General features: G+C 46.7%; 1 protein-coding gene across 1 annotated transcript in view; it reads right to left on the bottom strand.

Moving 5' to 3' along the window:
- mdfi (MyoD family inhibitor) overlaps positions 1–15000 on the bottom strand; it is a 24611-nt gene that overhangs the window by 8565 nt on the left and 1046 nt on the right. The window contains exons 2-3 of the mRNA XM_030375407.1: positions 14611–14815; positions 3028–3174 (exon numbers count right to left, since the gene is read on the bottom strand). Of these exons, the coding sequence (XP_030231267.1) occupies positions 3028–3174; positions 14611–14770 (307 nt within the window). The 5' untranslated portion in view covers positions 14771–14815. The remainder of the gene's footprint in view (positions 1–3027; positions 3175–14610; positions 14816–15000) is intronic.

Here is a 15000-nt window from a genome sequence, read left to right as displayed (position 1 = left end):
ACACACACACACACACACACACACACACAGACACACACACACACACACACACACACACACACACACACACACACACACACACACACACACACACACACACACACACACACTCACACTCACACTCACAAACACACATACTCACACACACATGCTGCCCTTCCTGTGCATTAGCAGACAGCTTGTCACAAGAGCCCGGGCAGGACACATGCTATAGCCATGATGTCATCATCACTGACAAGACAGAGGGTATGAGAAAATCTTTGTTTTTGCTTCTGTTTCCTCGAAGCAGCACACAATCACACACACACACACACACACACACACACACACACACACACACACACACACACACACACACACACACACACACACACACACACACACACACACACACATGCAAACATACCACAGTTCCTATAACAATGTCACACATCAGTGATCTCATCTGAAATCGGAGGTCACTGCTACTTTATATCTTGTGACGTACTGTTTTAACCAGAGAAACAGATGCCAACTTCAATCCTCAGACGCAGACTACGTAGAGAGACTGCGTGCACGGCAGCGGTGGGTTAACCCATGACGTACGAGTCAGAAAGACAGACAAGTCTGGGTCAAAGCGAGCGCCAGGTATGCACACAGACGTGCGGACCTAGGGCGGTACATGTCTCCACGTATTCAGAGAAGTGAAATGTGGGTTGAGGTGCACACAGAGTGTTGGATTCAGCTTGAAGCCCCTTCCAAAAACATATGGAAGATTGCGTAAGCCAACAGGAAAGGAAGCTATGGATGAAGGAGGGGCCATGGAACTAGAATGGACACAGATGGAGGGAGAGTATGTGTGATAGAGAGAGAGGGAGAGAGAGAGAGAGAGAGAGAGAGAGAGAGAGAGAGAGAGAGAGAGAGAGAGAGAGAGAGAGAGCAACAGAGAAGGCGAGAGAGCGAGAGAGGCTAGGGGGGATCAGTGAAAATGATTGTACATTTTGTCCATGTGTCATTGTGTAACTCTCTCACTCTGCTCCACATATAATGCTGCTGGTGTCTGAGGATTTTATAAGGATGTAAAATGAAAAAGTGCGCTAGTGAGAATGAACTAGGGAGAGGGGGAGAGGGCTAGAGAGCGCGAGAGAGAGAGAGTGCTTGAGGGAGATAGGGAGTTCAGACGTAGGTGTAGTCTTAGTAACGCAAAGAAACAGCAAAAACGTTCACCTACATAGATACTTCCTGCCAGGAACTCCTTGTTATCCAGTTACTGCAATATAGCTGTTTGTGAGTGTGTGTGTGTGTGTGTGTGTGTGTGTGTGTGTGTGTGTGTGTGTGTGTGTGTGTGTGTGTGTGTGTGTGTGTGTGTGTGTGTGTGTTTGCGTGTGTGTGTGTGTGGGCGCTCATATGTGTTCTGCCCATGATTCCGGGAAAGCTCATAGCCACACGTGCTCACATGTCAGCTGACTCCACCTACCACTTGTCTTTCTGTTCCTTTTTCAATCCATCATGTCTTTCCCTTACGCTGTCCTTCCTTCGGCTTCAAAGCTGGAAGAGTTTTGTTCTGAAGTTGACCTTTTAAAAGTGATCCTCACTCTTTGTGAGTCATGCTCTGACCCGCTCAAACAAGGCTTTTTTTTTCTGGTCAAGCCATTATCCAAGATGGCTCCGTCGTTATCCCCGTCCAAACATTGGCACAATGTAGACTCGGTTGAGGAAAGTGTTTAGATAAGAAGAAGTTCTATATTTTACGAGTAAAGCAAATATATTGTAATATATATAGTGTAGTATAATATGAATAAGAGATTGTGTAACATTTGGATTGAACAGTGGGGATTGGTATCAGTCCACATTTTGAGAGAGAGTGATAAAGAAAGAGAGAGAGAGAGAGAGAGAGAGAGAGAGAGAGAGAGAGAGAGAGAGAGAGAGAGAGAGAGAGAGAGAGAGAGAGAGAGAGAGTGATAGAGACAGAGATAGGCCGAGAGAGACATAGCGAGAGAGAGAGAGAGAGAGAGAGAGAGAGAGAGAGAGAGAGAGAGAGAGAGAGAGAGAGAGAGAGAGAGAGAGAGAGAGAGAGAGAGAGAGAGAGAGAGAGAGAGAGAGAGAGAGAGAGAGAAGGGTGTGGAGTGGACAGACACCCAATGAAAGCAAACAGGGGTGTGCTGTTATTGAAGTGCCCGACAGGGAGGGCCATAGCCGTGCAGGCAGATACGGGACTGGTCCAGCGGGAGTTTTGGGAGTACGGGTGGAGGACCAGAGGTTCATGAGAGCTGTGTGCGGTTCAGCACTCCACGGGAGACTAGAAGGATCTAATGAGTTTTCCTTACTATTTTGAGATCCATGTGTGATTGTATGTGTGTACGTGTGTGTGTGTGTGTGTGTGTGTGTGTGTGTGCGTGGGGGGGTTGTATTAAATCAATCGTTATACACACAGATTGCGCAAGTCGTCTAACCTCTTACAGGAAACGACTGTGTGCTGCTGACGTAAAGAAAACAGACGCGGTGTGTAAAAATGTCCAGAGTCCTTGCTGGACTTCTAACGCAGAGAGCACAGGACGTCTTATCGTGGAGAAACCACGGACTGCGAGGAACCAAGAAAGAAAGGCGGGACTAGACAACTAGCGTAGCTCACCTACCGTTGCCATAGCGATGCACTGACAATTCCAGTCATAACAGAGGAGAGGAAAAGTGAGCATGAGGCTGAAGAGGCATATGAGGGAGGTCAGAGAAGGGCAGCCACGGTGTTTCAGTTTAAGTGTGAAGGGTTGGGTGTAGACATATTCCTGCATCACCATAGGACTCCATCACTCAACACTAACCTACATAGCCCAAAATATGCCTGGGTGTGTATGCGTGTGTGTGTGTGTGTGTGTGTCAATGTGTGTGTGTGATCACCTGACCTAGTTCTTCAGCATGTGTGAAGGCATTTGTTTAAATTTGAGCAAACCTGACTCATTGGTGGGCAAAAAAGTAATGGAACCAAAATAGTCACGATCATTGAAAAAGAGTTCATTGTGTGTGTGTGTGTGTGTGTGTGTGTCTACTCACAGGTAATACTTGTGCTTGGTAGGGCAAAATCCGGGTGCGAGAGACTGTTGTTGTTGTTGCCATTGTCCCCCTCGTCTCCTAGCGACCCCTTCGGAGTGACCTTTGACCTCAGTATGAGGGGCTCAGTGTAGGTAAGATTGGCCACATCTGGAAACACAGAAAAGCATAAGCACACACATCATCAATAACAGTAGCAGGAGTGGGCTGAGCGCCTGACTTCTACTCAACTGACTGCTGTCATTCCCCATCCAACATCACCATGCATTTATACCGAGTCGTTTTGCTGACGGCAACAAAGAACTGGCCTGCGTGTAAAAAGGCAGAAGAGTTCAAATGTGTGTGTGTGTGTGCTATTTGTCTTGAATGTGCATCTGGAAGCAGTTAAATCAAACCCCTTGGGACTGTTAAGGGGTATATATGCATGCTTGTGAAACCTGCCGCCATTGTGTGGGTATGTGCGCGTGTGTGCGGGTGTGTGTGTCTGTGTGTGTGTCTCCATCCGTGTGTGTCTGCGTGTGTGTGTGTGGGTGTGCACAGGGGCACATGCGTGACAAATAATACTTTAATACTTTCAATATGAAGTTTGTGGAGGTGTTTTACGGTGAAGTATTCTCTTCTAATGAAGCTGCTGCGATGTACAGGCGCATGCATACAGACCCATGCTGCGCTGTTTGTGAAAACAATGCACACACACACACACACACACACACACACACACACACACACACACACACACACACACACACACACACACACACACACACACACACACACACACACTGAAGGCTTGGGCCTCTGAGAAGTGTAGACTCATTCCTGGGCAAATGGGAGCCAGCTGGGTTTGATAAACCCACACTGACATGCACACACACATCCACCCACAGAACTATACAAACACACACACACACACACACACACACACACACACACACACACACACACACACACACACACACACACACACACACACACACACACACACACACACACACACACACACACACACACACACACACACAGGCACAAAACCCTCTGAGCACACGTAAGCCAAACCACGTCCTGTAGGAGGGCTCAACACTTCCCGGGTATGTTTATTTACTCTGTTCACTCTGCCTCACTTCTCTATCTGTACTTTCTTTCCCGTCCTTGCTGCACGGCACGGAGCCGTCACTCCCCCCCCCCCCCACCCCCTCCGCCCCCTCACCAACGCATACCTTAACCGTCCCGTCCACTTGCAGACCGAGTCAAACAATAGCGGGAACTGACCCACTGTAGGGCATGTGAGCAATGCACTCCCTACCCCCCATCATATATGTTGGATGTATGGATGCATTGAAAAGCATCCATTGCATACGTGAACGGTAGACAAAGGCGCTACTGTGGGTCGTGTGTTGGTCACTACTGTGGTTCACACACACACACACACACACACACACCACACATACACACGCACATGCACACACACACACAAACACACACACACACACTCACACACACACAGAGAGTGAGGGCCAGACACCATGCTGTTTATGTGTGGTGGTACATCAACATGGAGATGCCTCAACCATTTCTGTGCCCTGGCTGGTTTATTCTCAGTACAACTCACGCTGCCGACCCGACCACAATTACAGACTGTTACGGGACCTACGACTGAGATGGGATTTAACTGACGAGATAACTGTCATTTAAAAACTACATTTCATTTTCAATCGTTTTTAGACGTAACAGTATGTGTACCCTAACAAAGATGTTAATCTTTTTGGGCTAGATTTAACGAAGGGGTGGGGGGGATGTTTTTTCTTCCATAGCCCTATTGGATGAAGCCAGAACCATCTAAACAAACATACTAAATCCTCAACATAAATGTGCTCACATAGCCATCTCTTGAAAGTGCTGACCAGCTGTGGTTGAAACAGCACCTGAACACTAAGACCACTATTAGTGATGGAAAATCCATATGTGTTGCAGGCCCTGGTTATGTCAATGTGGTCCAGCATTGATGAAGAGGAGCAGTGTGTCCCCCCCCCTGCTTGATCCGAGTCTATATGTTTGTTAAAGCTCATATTCCCTCGTGTTAGAATATTCCAGAGATTTGTGTGTCTGTGTATGTGTATAGCCCGTGTGTAGGGCTGTATGCGTGTACATGTGTATGTTTGTGTGCACTATGTATGCTACATCAAGGATGTAAACAGGATCCAAATAAAATAGGAAGAGCTTCCTACTTTTCCACTCTCTTAAACACACACACACACACACACACACACACACACACACACACACACACACACACACACACACACACACACACACACACACACACACACACACACACACACACACACACACACACACACATATGCACGAGCACTGGTAGAGCATTATAGCGTTACTGTGACTCAGATAGATGGTATCTCACTGACACATGTAGTAAAATCTCCCTCCATAGGCTGCCTTCCGTGTGCGTTGGTCTTCTGCATGTGGAAGCCATCTTTCTTGTTTTGTCGGAGTCGTACAGGCTGCAGCCATTAGTCTCAATCAGCCAGCCTCAGAAAGCAAAGCCACCAGTGAGCACTGATGCCCTTCACAGTACTGCCAAATGCCTAGCGTGGAGATGCTTGTGTCGTGCCTATGTGTTTGTGTATGAGTGTGTGTGTGTGTGTGTGTGTGTGCCTGCGTGTGAGGCTGAACCATTGTTTTTTTTCCCCTCTTTTCTATCCATGACTTGCCTAATGTCTGGATAAAAAGGTATAGACACTGTCGTAAAGTCCTCTCTAGAAGCGTTGACACATCGCTTAAGTTCCCCCATCTTTCTTTCCGTTCAGAATACTCATGGTTGTTTATCAACACTTGCATTCTAACACTGTCTGTGGGCAACCGTTTCAACAATATTAATCAATTAACCGATGTATGTATTTCCTCACTTTGTAATCGTCCTTTAAATTTCATCGAACACGTTTGTCTTGACTGCCCTCGAACGCTCTACCATCCATCTGAACATCTGTGAAACCATCCGTACACTCTGACCTAACCCTCACGTTAACTCTAACCCTCAGACTCCATCTAAATGGCCCCATTGTTTAAAATGGTGGAGGGTTTGTGATTCCAAATGAAGGGCGGCCCTCTGTAAACACTCTTAACCACTATTGTTGGAGCTAAACACATCCCCAACAGACCTCAGTACCATCCAAGAGGGCCTTTTACCAATCCAGCATTGGCACCCGCTTCAAACCACCAAACCGCCTGACCTCAGAGCCATTTCTAAGATCTGAGAAAGATGAGCCTCTAATTCGAATCAGACCAGAGCAATCAAGAGCCACAGAACAGAGCTGGCTGTGTGTTTACACGTGCGGCTGCATACGTGTGTTTGTTTGTGCATGTTTGACTGTGATTGTGTGCGCGTCTTTACGGGCATGTGTGTATTTAAGGGTATTTACGGGACTACAGATGAAAAATAGCCTTTTGGCTAATTCTGGCATTTTTAACCCATGTATGATCATGTGTTTTATTAATTTGCACTGTCCCCTTCATAAATAAACTGAATTGAAATGAATTTGTTAGTGTGTGCATGTGTGTGTGCAATTGTGTTTGCATGTCTGAGTGTGTGTGTGTGTGTGTGTGTGTGTGTGTGTGTGTGTGTGTGTGTGTGTGTGTGTGTGTGTGTGTGTGTGTGTGTGTGATGTGTGTGTGTGTGTATGTGTCAGCAGAGGCAATACTTGAAAGAACAGTCTAAAACAAAAACTTGGGGACCAAGGAACTAAGCAGCCCTCCTTTAGTTCTCCAGTCTCTCAGTTTCAGCTTGTGGCATTTGAATCAGGAACACAAAGGAACTCGAAAGCACATGTCTCTGCACAAACACACAGACTAGACTGCTCACACAAACAGACAGACACACACACAGACACACACACACACACACACACACACACACACACACACACACACACACACACACACACACACACACACACACACACACACACACACACACACACACACACACACACACACACTTCCTATAAGTGACTCTCAGGAGGAAAGGCAGGCTTAGTATGAAGTCCACACGGAGAGCACCGTACTAAGCTCTTTGGCTCAGTGTCAGTCACTGAGTTTACCTGCTGCCTTTCAAACAATCCCCTTCCCCACCCTTACCTCTACCTCAACACCTACGTAGACTGCCTTCAAAGTGCCACTCAAATTATGTGTGGGTATATATGTGTGGGTGTGTGACTGTGAATGACTAGTGTTTTTGTGTGTGGGTTGTGTCTTAAAGTGAAGTAAACCCCCTGTTTCAGCTGGAATTTGAGCCGACATATCTGGAAAAAATGTGTTGGCTGAGAGGAAGGCGTGGGGACGTAACCCATGGCAACGATACTTTTCTTGAAGCTAGTACATGTGGTTGAGTGTTAAAATGAGTGATGTTGCATATGAAATGCACCACACACCGTGATGTTTAATATAAGTGTCTGAGAAGCTCAACCCTCTCTCGCAATCTTCCTCCTCCCAAATATAACAGAGCTCCGCACTTCCACACAAATACCGTGGCGTTCGTGTACTCTCCCTGTGTCTTCATCTTTTTGTCTTGACCTTGTATCCCCTCCGAAAATGGACCTTAGAAAAAAAAGAACACTATCCCGGTTCAGAGCAGAGCACAACATTCAGTCACTGGCCAGCGGAGACTGGTATAATTATGGTAAGAGTGGCAAACATGCTAAAGATTACTACGTTGAAGATCACAGAAGAGTTGCCACGGCGTTTAAAACTAATAAAAAGCACGAGTTTAGATTTATGTCTTTGCCAAAGAAATGCATACCCAGCCTACGCACATACCAACAAAACGCTACTTCACAAGGTGTGCAAAACCCCCCACTGGGGGACGCGTTGCGTGCTGATTACACGCAACACATCCGGGACACACTCCGAAAGTAACTGGGACTATATGAAGGAGCAGGGCAAAGTGGTGAGGAGGGGGAGAGGACCCGCGGGGAGACGGAGAGGAGAGTGAGTTCAGCAGCAGTAGTAGCTCTGTGGCCAGCGATAATAATGACTGGAACCAATTGGAACCACACGCCGACACTGGGGATCCAGGACCGGAGCTACTGCAAAGCTCAACAACAACCATCGGTGCACTCTATATCTGCAGCCCTCCACAATTACACACACGCACACGCACACACACACACACACACACGCACGCGCACGCGCACACGCACACGCACACGCACACCCACACGCGCACGCACACGCACACAAACACATATACACTCACACGTACACACCACATACACTATCAAATAGGCATGGGCGATATCTATTTTTTCATACCTTCATACCTTCCTATCATTTTCACCAGTGTACGGTATATGTAAAAATAGAATAATAGAAAATGTCATTAGCATGTGTGACATTGTCTAGCCTGCAATTCTTTGTGTCTAATATTCAATTAGCCTACTAATAAACACGTGTTAGCTCGGTTTAAATACTTAAGGCTAATAGAACAATGACTAGATACGAAATAAGCGCCCTTCTCCTATACATTTGTTCTAAATCTCTACTCACATACTCGTTTTAATTAAAAGTCTATTTGATTATATATTCTGCTTTCAAACTACTATGGACAACATACATAACAACATCATAAAAAATGAGTTTATAAGATTGAATAGGAAGAGGAGCGTCTGTATCTTTGACGGTATTGAATAACACCTTCGGGATTTCTAAATACCCTGGTGTACTGTAATACCGTTATACCGCCCAGGCCTGCTCTCAAACACACACACATGCACGCACACGCACACACAAACACACACACACACACACACACACACACACACACACACACACACATACACATACACACGCACACATAAACCCACTGTGACAGAAAAAAGAGAGAGAAAGGAGACTATCGCAGCTTGAAAAGCAGCCAAATAAACTAGGTGCCCACCCTCGGAGAGAGAGGCTCCGGGAGAGCGAGAGAGCAGAGTTGGAACGACTCCAGAATCACAGATTAGAGCCGTGGAGAGAATGAGGCGGTGTAAACTCATTAAAGACAAAAACTGTCTGCTGTTGAACAGGCTTAAGGGGAATTTAATTGCGCTACTCTGTCTCTGAGATTTCTCTTGTTCCTGGGAAAAGGCAAGCCCGTTCTGCCGGCGTAAGGGGCTGCTGCACTGTGCTGGCATTCAAACAGCAGGAGGAGCCTGCTGCCACTCCACACACACATACATACACATCCCATCACACACACCGCATACACACACTCACGCACGCACACCAAACACATACACCGCACACGTATACATATGTCGCGCACCGCACACGCACACACACACACCACACATGTGCACTTGCACCCACACACACACACACATATGCACACATAAATGCATACACGCATGCAAAACACATACCCAATGTAAACTGTAGACTTTGCAGACCATGTCATATATAATATGAACAAAAAATAGACAAAGACATTGTCTGGGGTAGTGCTGAGCACAACGCCTTTTTCCCAGAAACCTCTTTGCCTTCTGTGAGGCACATAGTCTGAGAGCGCTTAGCCGTATGCACATTTCATAAGAAAAGTATTCCAGGAAAGACAAAATACAATTGGAGCGGCATTTAGCATTTGGGCTCATTGTGCAGTGTGGTTTTGCCAAAGAACAACTGGATTGTGCATCACAAGCCCTTCATAGACACTTGATTATCCTTTATGTACTCGCAGAACTGGACGATTTGAAAGGAACCATGATTATAATGCTTTGACAGAAGCAGCCAAGGACTTGTACTGATTCACTCAACCGTGTAATACAATAATTGCCCTGAATCACACAAAAAACACTGACTTTCAACAGGTGTGAGTAGATAATGGTTTGATATTTCATTTTAAATTATAGTAGATTATACTAGATTAACTTTTCTCTCATTAGAACACCTAGTTCCAAACCAATGGCTTAATTCAGGGAGGCAGATAGCCCTTTAGCCTTAGGCTTTGAAGTAGAAAAGGAAGAATGAATTTGCTATCACTGTTTCAAGTTATTGTCACTACCTATATTCAGTGTGGGAATAATATTAAGCAAACCTTTCTTGAAACCTTCGCAAGCCATTCGATTTTTACCTAAACGATTCAGTAAGAACTATCGTTTCATTGAAATAATAATATTTAAAAAAGGAAAAAACTGTGTTTAACAGATATTTTTCAGAGCAACAACTTGCTTTATTCCTGCAGTCAGGAAAGCAGGTTGTTTGTTTCAAAAGAATAAATGTTCAGGACAAATGAAAAATATGACTGAAATCGACTCCAGTGTCCGCTTCCTGTTTCAGGAAAGGGCTTTTATCACGGTTATCCAGGGCCTCAACCTTTGAACCGTAATAAAGCCTGCTAAAAATAGCTAAATTGTGCAAACCACAAGATAAAAGGTGCCTTTAACTAAATGTTTATGCAAAACAATGTTTTAATAGGGTTTGGTTGACAAAAACCCAAACCTGTACTTCAACATTTATTCAAGGCAAACCTCGGAAATCACAAAGTATTTATATTTAACGTGCAAACAAACGTGACTAGCACATTGCAGAGGTCCGCTGGATAAGTGGAGGGTAAACAGATAGATGGCAGACACTGTATAACAGTAACATATACACAGCTGTAGGGCAGATAGCATGCTGCCTTCATATAAACATCTCTATACTATAGTCTTAACCAAACACATACACAGCCACACCACGGCATGCATCTGTATACACACATGATGGTTTTTTACACTGTGACATGAAAGGGCCCAGGCTGAAGTTGTATAAAACGAAGAGTATAGTAATTAGTAAAAATGCATAATGTGGCAGCAGCAGTCATGAACATCTATGAGGAGATATGCTACTGGGAAAAATGTATTCCAAAAGTAATGGGCCAGAACAGAGAGAGAGAGAGAGCGAGAGAGCGCGAGAGAGAGAGAGAGAGAGAGAGAGAGAGAGAGAGAGAGAGAGAGAGAGAGAGAGAGAGAGAGAGAGAGAGAGAGAGAGAGAGAGAGAGAGAGAGAGAGGCAGAGGGAGAGGGACAGAGAGAGAAACTGAGAGTGCACATGCCACCAGAATAGCTGCAGCGTGAGTTTGTTAAATGTTTGCGAGGTGGTCAAAGGAGCACTCCTTTTCGCAGTCAAAATATGCTTTTAAAAAAAGCCTCAAACTACTCCTTGAATATTTCAGTCCGTGTGAGTTACAAAATTAAACACTGAGGATGAAAACAGTCAAACAAATCAGGACGAAGGAAACACTAGCACAATGGAAGGGAGCATGTGTCTGGGTCAGGATCTGTGTATAATGGTCCAAACAACTGTTGCGGGCCATCAACATTTCTGATATCAGAGACTACAGGGATTTAAATCCTTAAAAAAAAAAGAAAAAAGGATTGGTCCATGTTGGCCCTTGTGTCGTATCTGCGCACCATAGTAAACATGTGTTGCAGAATAGGGAATGCAGGGTTTCATTCAGTGGTTTTGGGGGTTTCGACTAACGTTTGCATTTACCCGGCAGAAATCAAGAGGGACAAAAGAGAAGAGATGAAAAAACAGAGCCTGCTTGATTCAACAATGGAGAGCAAAAAGACAGAGCAAATATAAACAGGGAGGACGAGCGGGAGAGAGAGAGAGAATGAAAGGCAGAATATGATATTGAGGTGAAGGCTCTATTGTAAACAGCCTCCAGCACGCCTTCATGCCAGAGTGAGAGCAAAAATGCTGCGCTGGTTGCTGGGAAGCCACAACAGAGGGGAGCGTGGGTCCGTCAACGCAGCTCAGGTTCTCAACAGTTCTGTGATGACTGAGAACATCTTCAATCATTTGATCTGGATAGCGAAAGCCTGGAAAAGCCAGCTTTTCCCTATGCGCTGCGATCACAAGGACCGCTCGGCTCTTTGCCTTGGCGAAGCCCACGTCTTTCTGCTGGGACAAAGCCCCCCGCCAGCGGAGTTGCATCGAGTTAAAGCGCGGTTTCGTTTCCCATTAAGGTTAGCATTCAGCAGTGTGACATTGCTTTGAACCAGCTCCTTGGAAGCAGGTATGATGACGGTAGGTCTCTGGACACGTTACCCATACTGATGCGTTGAGAACAGCTCCGTTCAGGCCTCCAACTCCACAGATGCGCGCGTGTGTAGTGTGTCTGTCTGGTGTTCATGCTTATTACATGAGTTCTTATTGACGCTGTGTATTTGATGTGTGCATGTTTAGGTGTGCTGGGCCCCTGGTCTCTCGCCCTGCACCCTGGAAGCTAAAAAGGCCTAGGGTGGGGGTAGGGTTGGGGTAGGATGGGGGTGGGAGCCGAGGCCTGAAAGCAGCTCCTTGTTGCCCTCTATTGCAGTCTGGCCAATCCTCCACTTACTGACACTGCATGCACACTCTCTCTCTCTCACACGCACGCACGCACGCACGCACGCACGCACGCACGCACGCCTAACGCACGCACGCACGCACGCACGCACGCCTAACGCACGCCTAACGCACGCCTAACGCAAGCCTAACGCACGCCTAACGCACGCACGCACGCACGCACGCACGCACACACGCACGCACGCACACACACACACACACACACACACACACACACACACACACACACACACACACATACACACACACAGTATACACACACATACAATAAACACACACACACACACACACACACATAGTATACACACACACACAAACACACAGTGAATACACAGTACACACACACACACACACACAGGCACACACACACACAAAGACACACACACACACATACACACACACCATACACACACAGGGCAGGATTACTAACCAGGCCCACTTTAGAGGGTGCCGTCGTGTGATTGCACAGGTAACCAGAAGAGAGCAAGGCATGCTGGGACACCATCCTCCTGTTTGATAATCACAAAAGTCTTGAATCCAACATTATAATTACTTCATGACCCACTTACATTCCTCCCCCGGTAAACCTCAGCGTTTTTCAGAGCACGGATAGGTCTGTGTTTTTCTAATTTTACATTGAGGTGAGCAATCATCGTAGATTGGGTTTCGACATGTCTTTCTAAGATGAAAAAAAGAAACCTCCCTTCCAACATCTTTGGCCCGTTCCCCCGGCAACGAGCCACTTAAAGTCTCTGTGTACTTCCGTGCTAACCACACCTAAACTAATTACCCAGTATATCCTTCCAACCGTCCCCAGAAAGCTCTCCTGCCTCACGGTGGAGGGAGCGTGACGGGGGTCTCGGTCGTAACACGCTAGCCGCCCCTCATGGGGTCTCTGATCTTCCTGACGCCTCACCCCCCACTGGTCCTCAAACCGGACGCAGAAGCTCGTCGGGGTCGAACCAAGGGTAGGGGTCTTTCTTCCCGGATTTCGCCGTCCCCCAGGGCCCCCTTCTTGTCTGCATGCCAGAGAGCTGCGCGGGCCCTGACCCGATGCGCGTCATCCCAGATACAAGACACCGCGGTCCTGCCGCCCCCCCAAACCCCACCGCACCCTAACACTGGCCGCTCTGCAAACCGCCACGGCGTACACAAGTTGCGTCTGTTTCGGGTCCCGGGACCTAATGAATGACTAGGTCTTCCACCAAAAACAGACAGTGTGTTTCCTGGGAGTGAATGGGAGTCACTGGAGTGCAGGCTTGTGGACCTATCATTAGTGACTTCGCTTTAGGATGTCGGCGGACTATTCAAATGCAACCTATGACTCAGTTGCCCTCCTTTTGAATACTGTTATTAACCCCCCAGAGACTTTTCACAATGAGTAATCCATTGTTGATGTCTCCCGATAATAAGGAAAGGAAAATAGTGCAAAAATAAGGCGTCTCTTTGTCCGCACACAAGCAAGCGCTGGTATTATATTTTGTATGCACAGCTGGCACATAAAATAACTCTGATCACATGTGAACGACAAGTTAGCAATAGTGAACATAAAACACCTACACAGAGAGGCGTGTGTGCGCCACACACACATACACACACGCACACACACACACACACACACACACACACACACACACACACACACACACACACACACACACACACACACACACACACACACACACACACACACACACACACACACACACACACACCCATACACACACACACACACACACTCCCTCCCTCCCTAACCTTTATCCAACCTGAGGAAACCATGCATGACGGTTCACTCCCATCGCTATTTTCTCACATTCATTTATCTCTATTTTCTTTATGACACATAATATGCACCCCGGTGCACACACACAGACACACATACACACAAACACACACACACACAGACAATAGCACACACTTAAAACAACTAAATACCTAACAAGGCATGTATTGATGGGGATAAACAGCAGCTTATTAGTGTAAGACATGTTCAGACCCATCGCACAACACTGTGTAGAGAGCGTCTCTCTGCTATTGGGCCCTTCTCTCTCTCACAAATACACAAACACACAGGCACATACTCGCTCTTATAAACAGACACGGACCTGTGTGTCTGTCACGTGCAGACATACGCCAGGAGGAGCCTTTGCAGGGTCATGTTGCTGGGAGGGATTTGAGTCCCAGGCTGGCCTTTGTACACCCTCACCTGTATCGAGGCAGGGCGTCGGGGTGGGGCTCGCGCTTGAATCAGTGTCTGTGGTGGAGACTGCGGGCGTCGTGTCTGCCGGAGACAGCGAGTCGGGGGGCCCATCGTCGGGGGGCTCGGGACAGATCGTAGGGACACTTCTCTCCTCGTCCATGGGCATCGGCCCGGGTCTGGTGGGAGGAGCTAGAGGGGGACAGGAGCGAGCCTTGGCCAAAGAATGAGAGAGGGAGAGAGGGAGAGAAAAAAAAAAACTGAGAACAAAAAAAAATGAAATAAACTACAGACAGCTGCATCGGCAGAAAAAGTTAGTGCAATGCAAGCGATAACTCTGATCAACTATTGGTATTTACTTTTATGGTTAACGTCAAAACTTTAGTGTCACGTGCCAAC

Source organism: Gadus morhua, chromosome 13 (genome assembly GCF_902167405.1).
Source record: "Gadus morhua chromosome 13, gadMor3.0, whole genome shotgun sequence".
In the NCBI taxonomy this organism is placed as follows: Eukaryota; Metazoa; Chordata; class Actinopteri; order Gadiformes; family Gadidae; genus Gadus; species Gadus morhua.
Note: the sequence above shows the minus strand (reverse complement) of the source record. Positions and strands in the feature narration are given on the sequence as shown.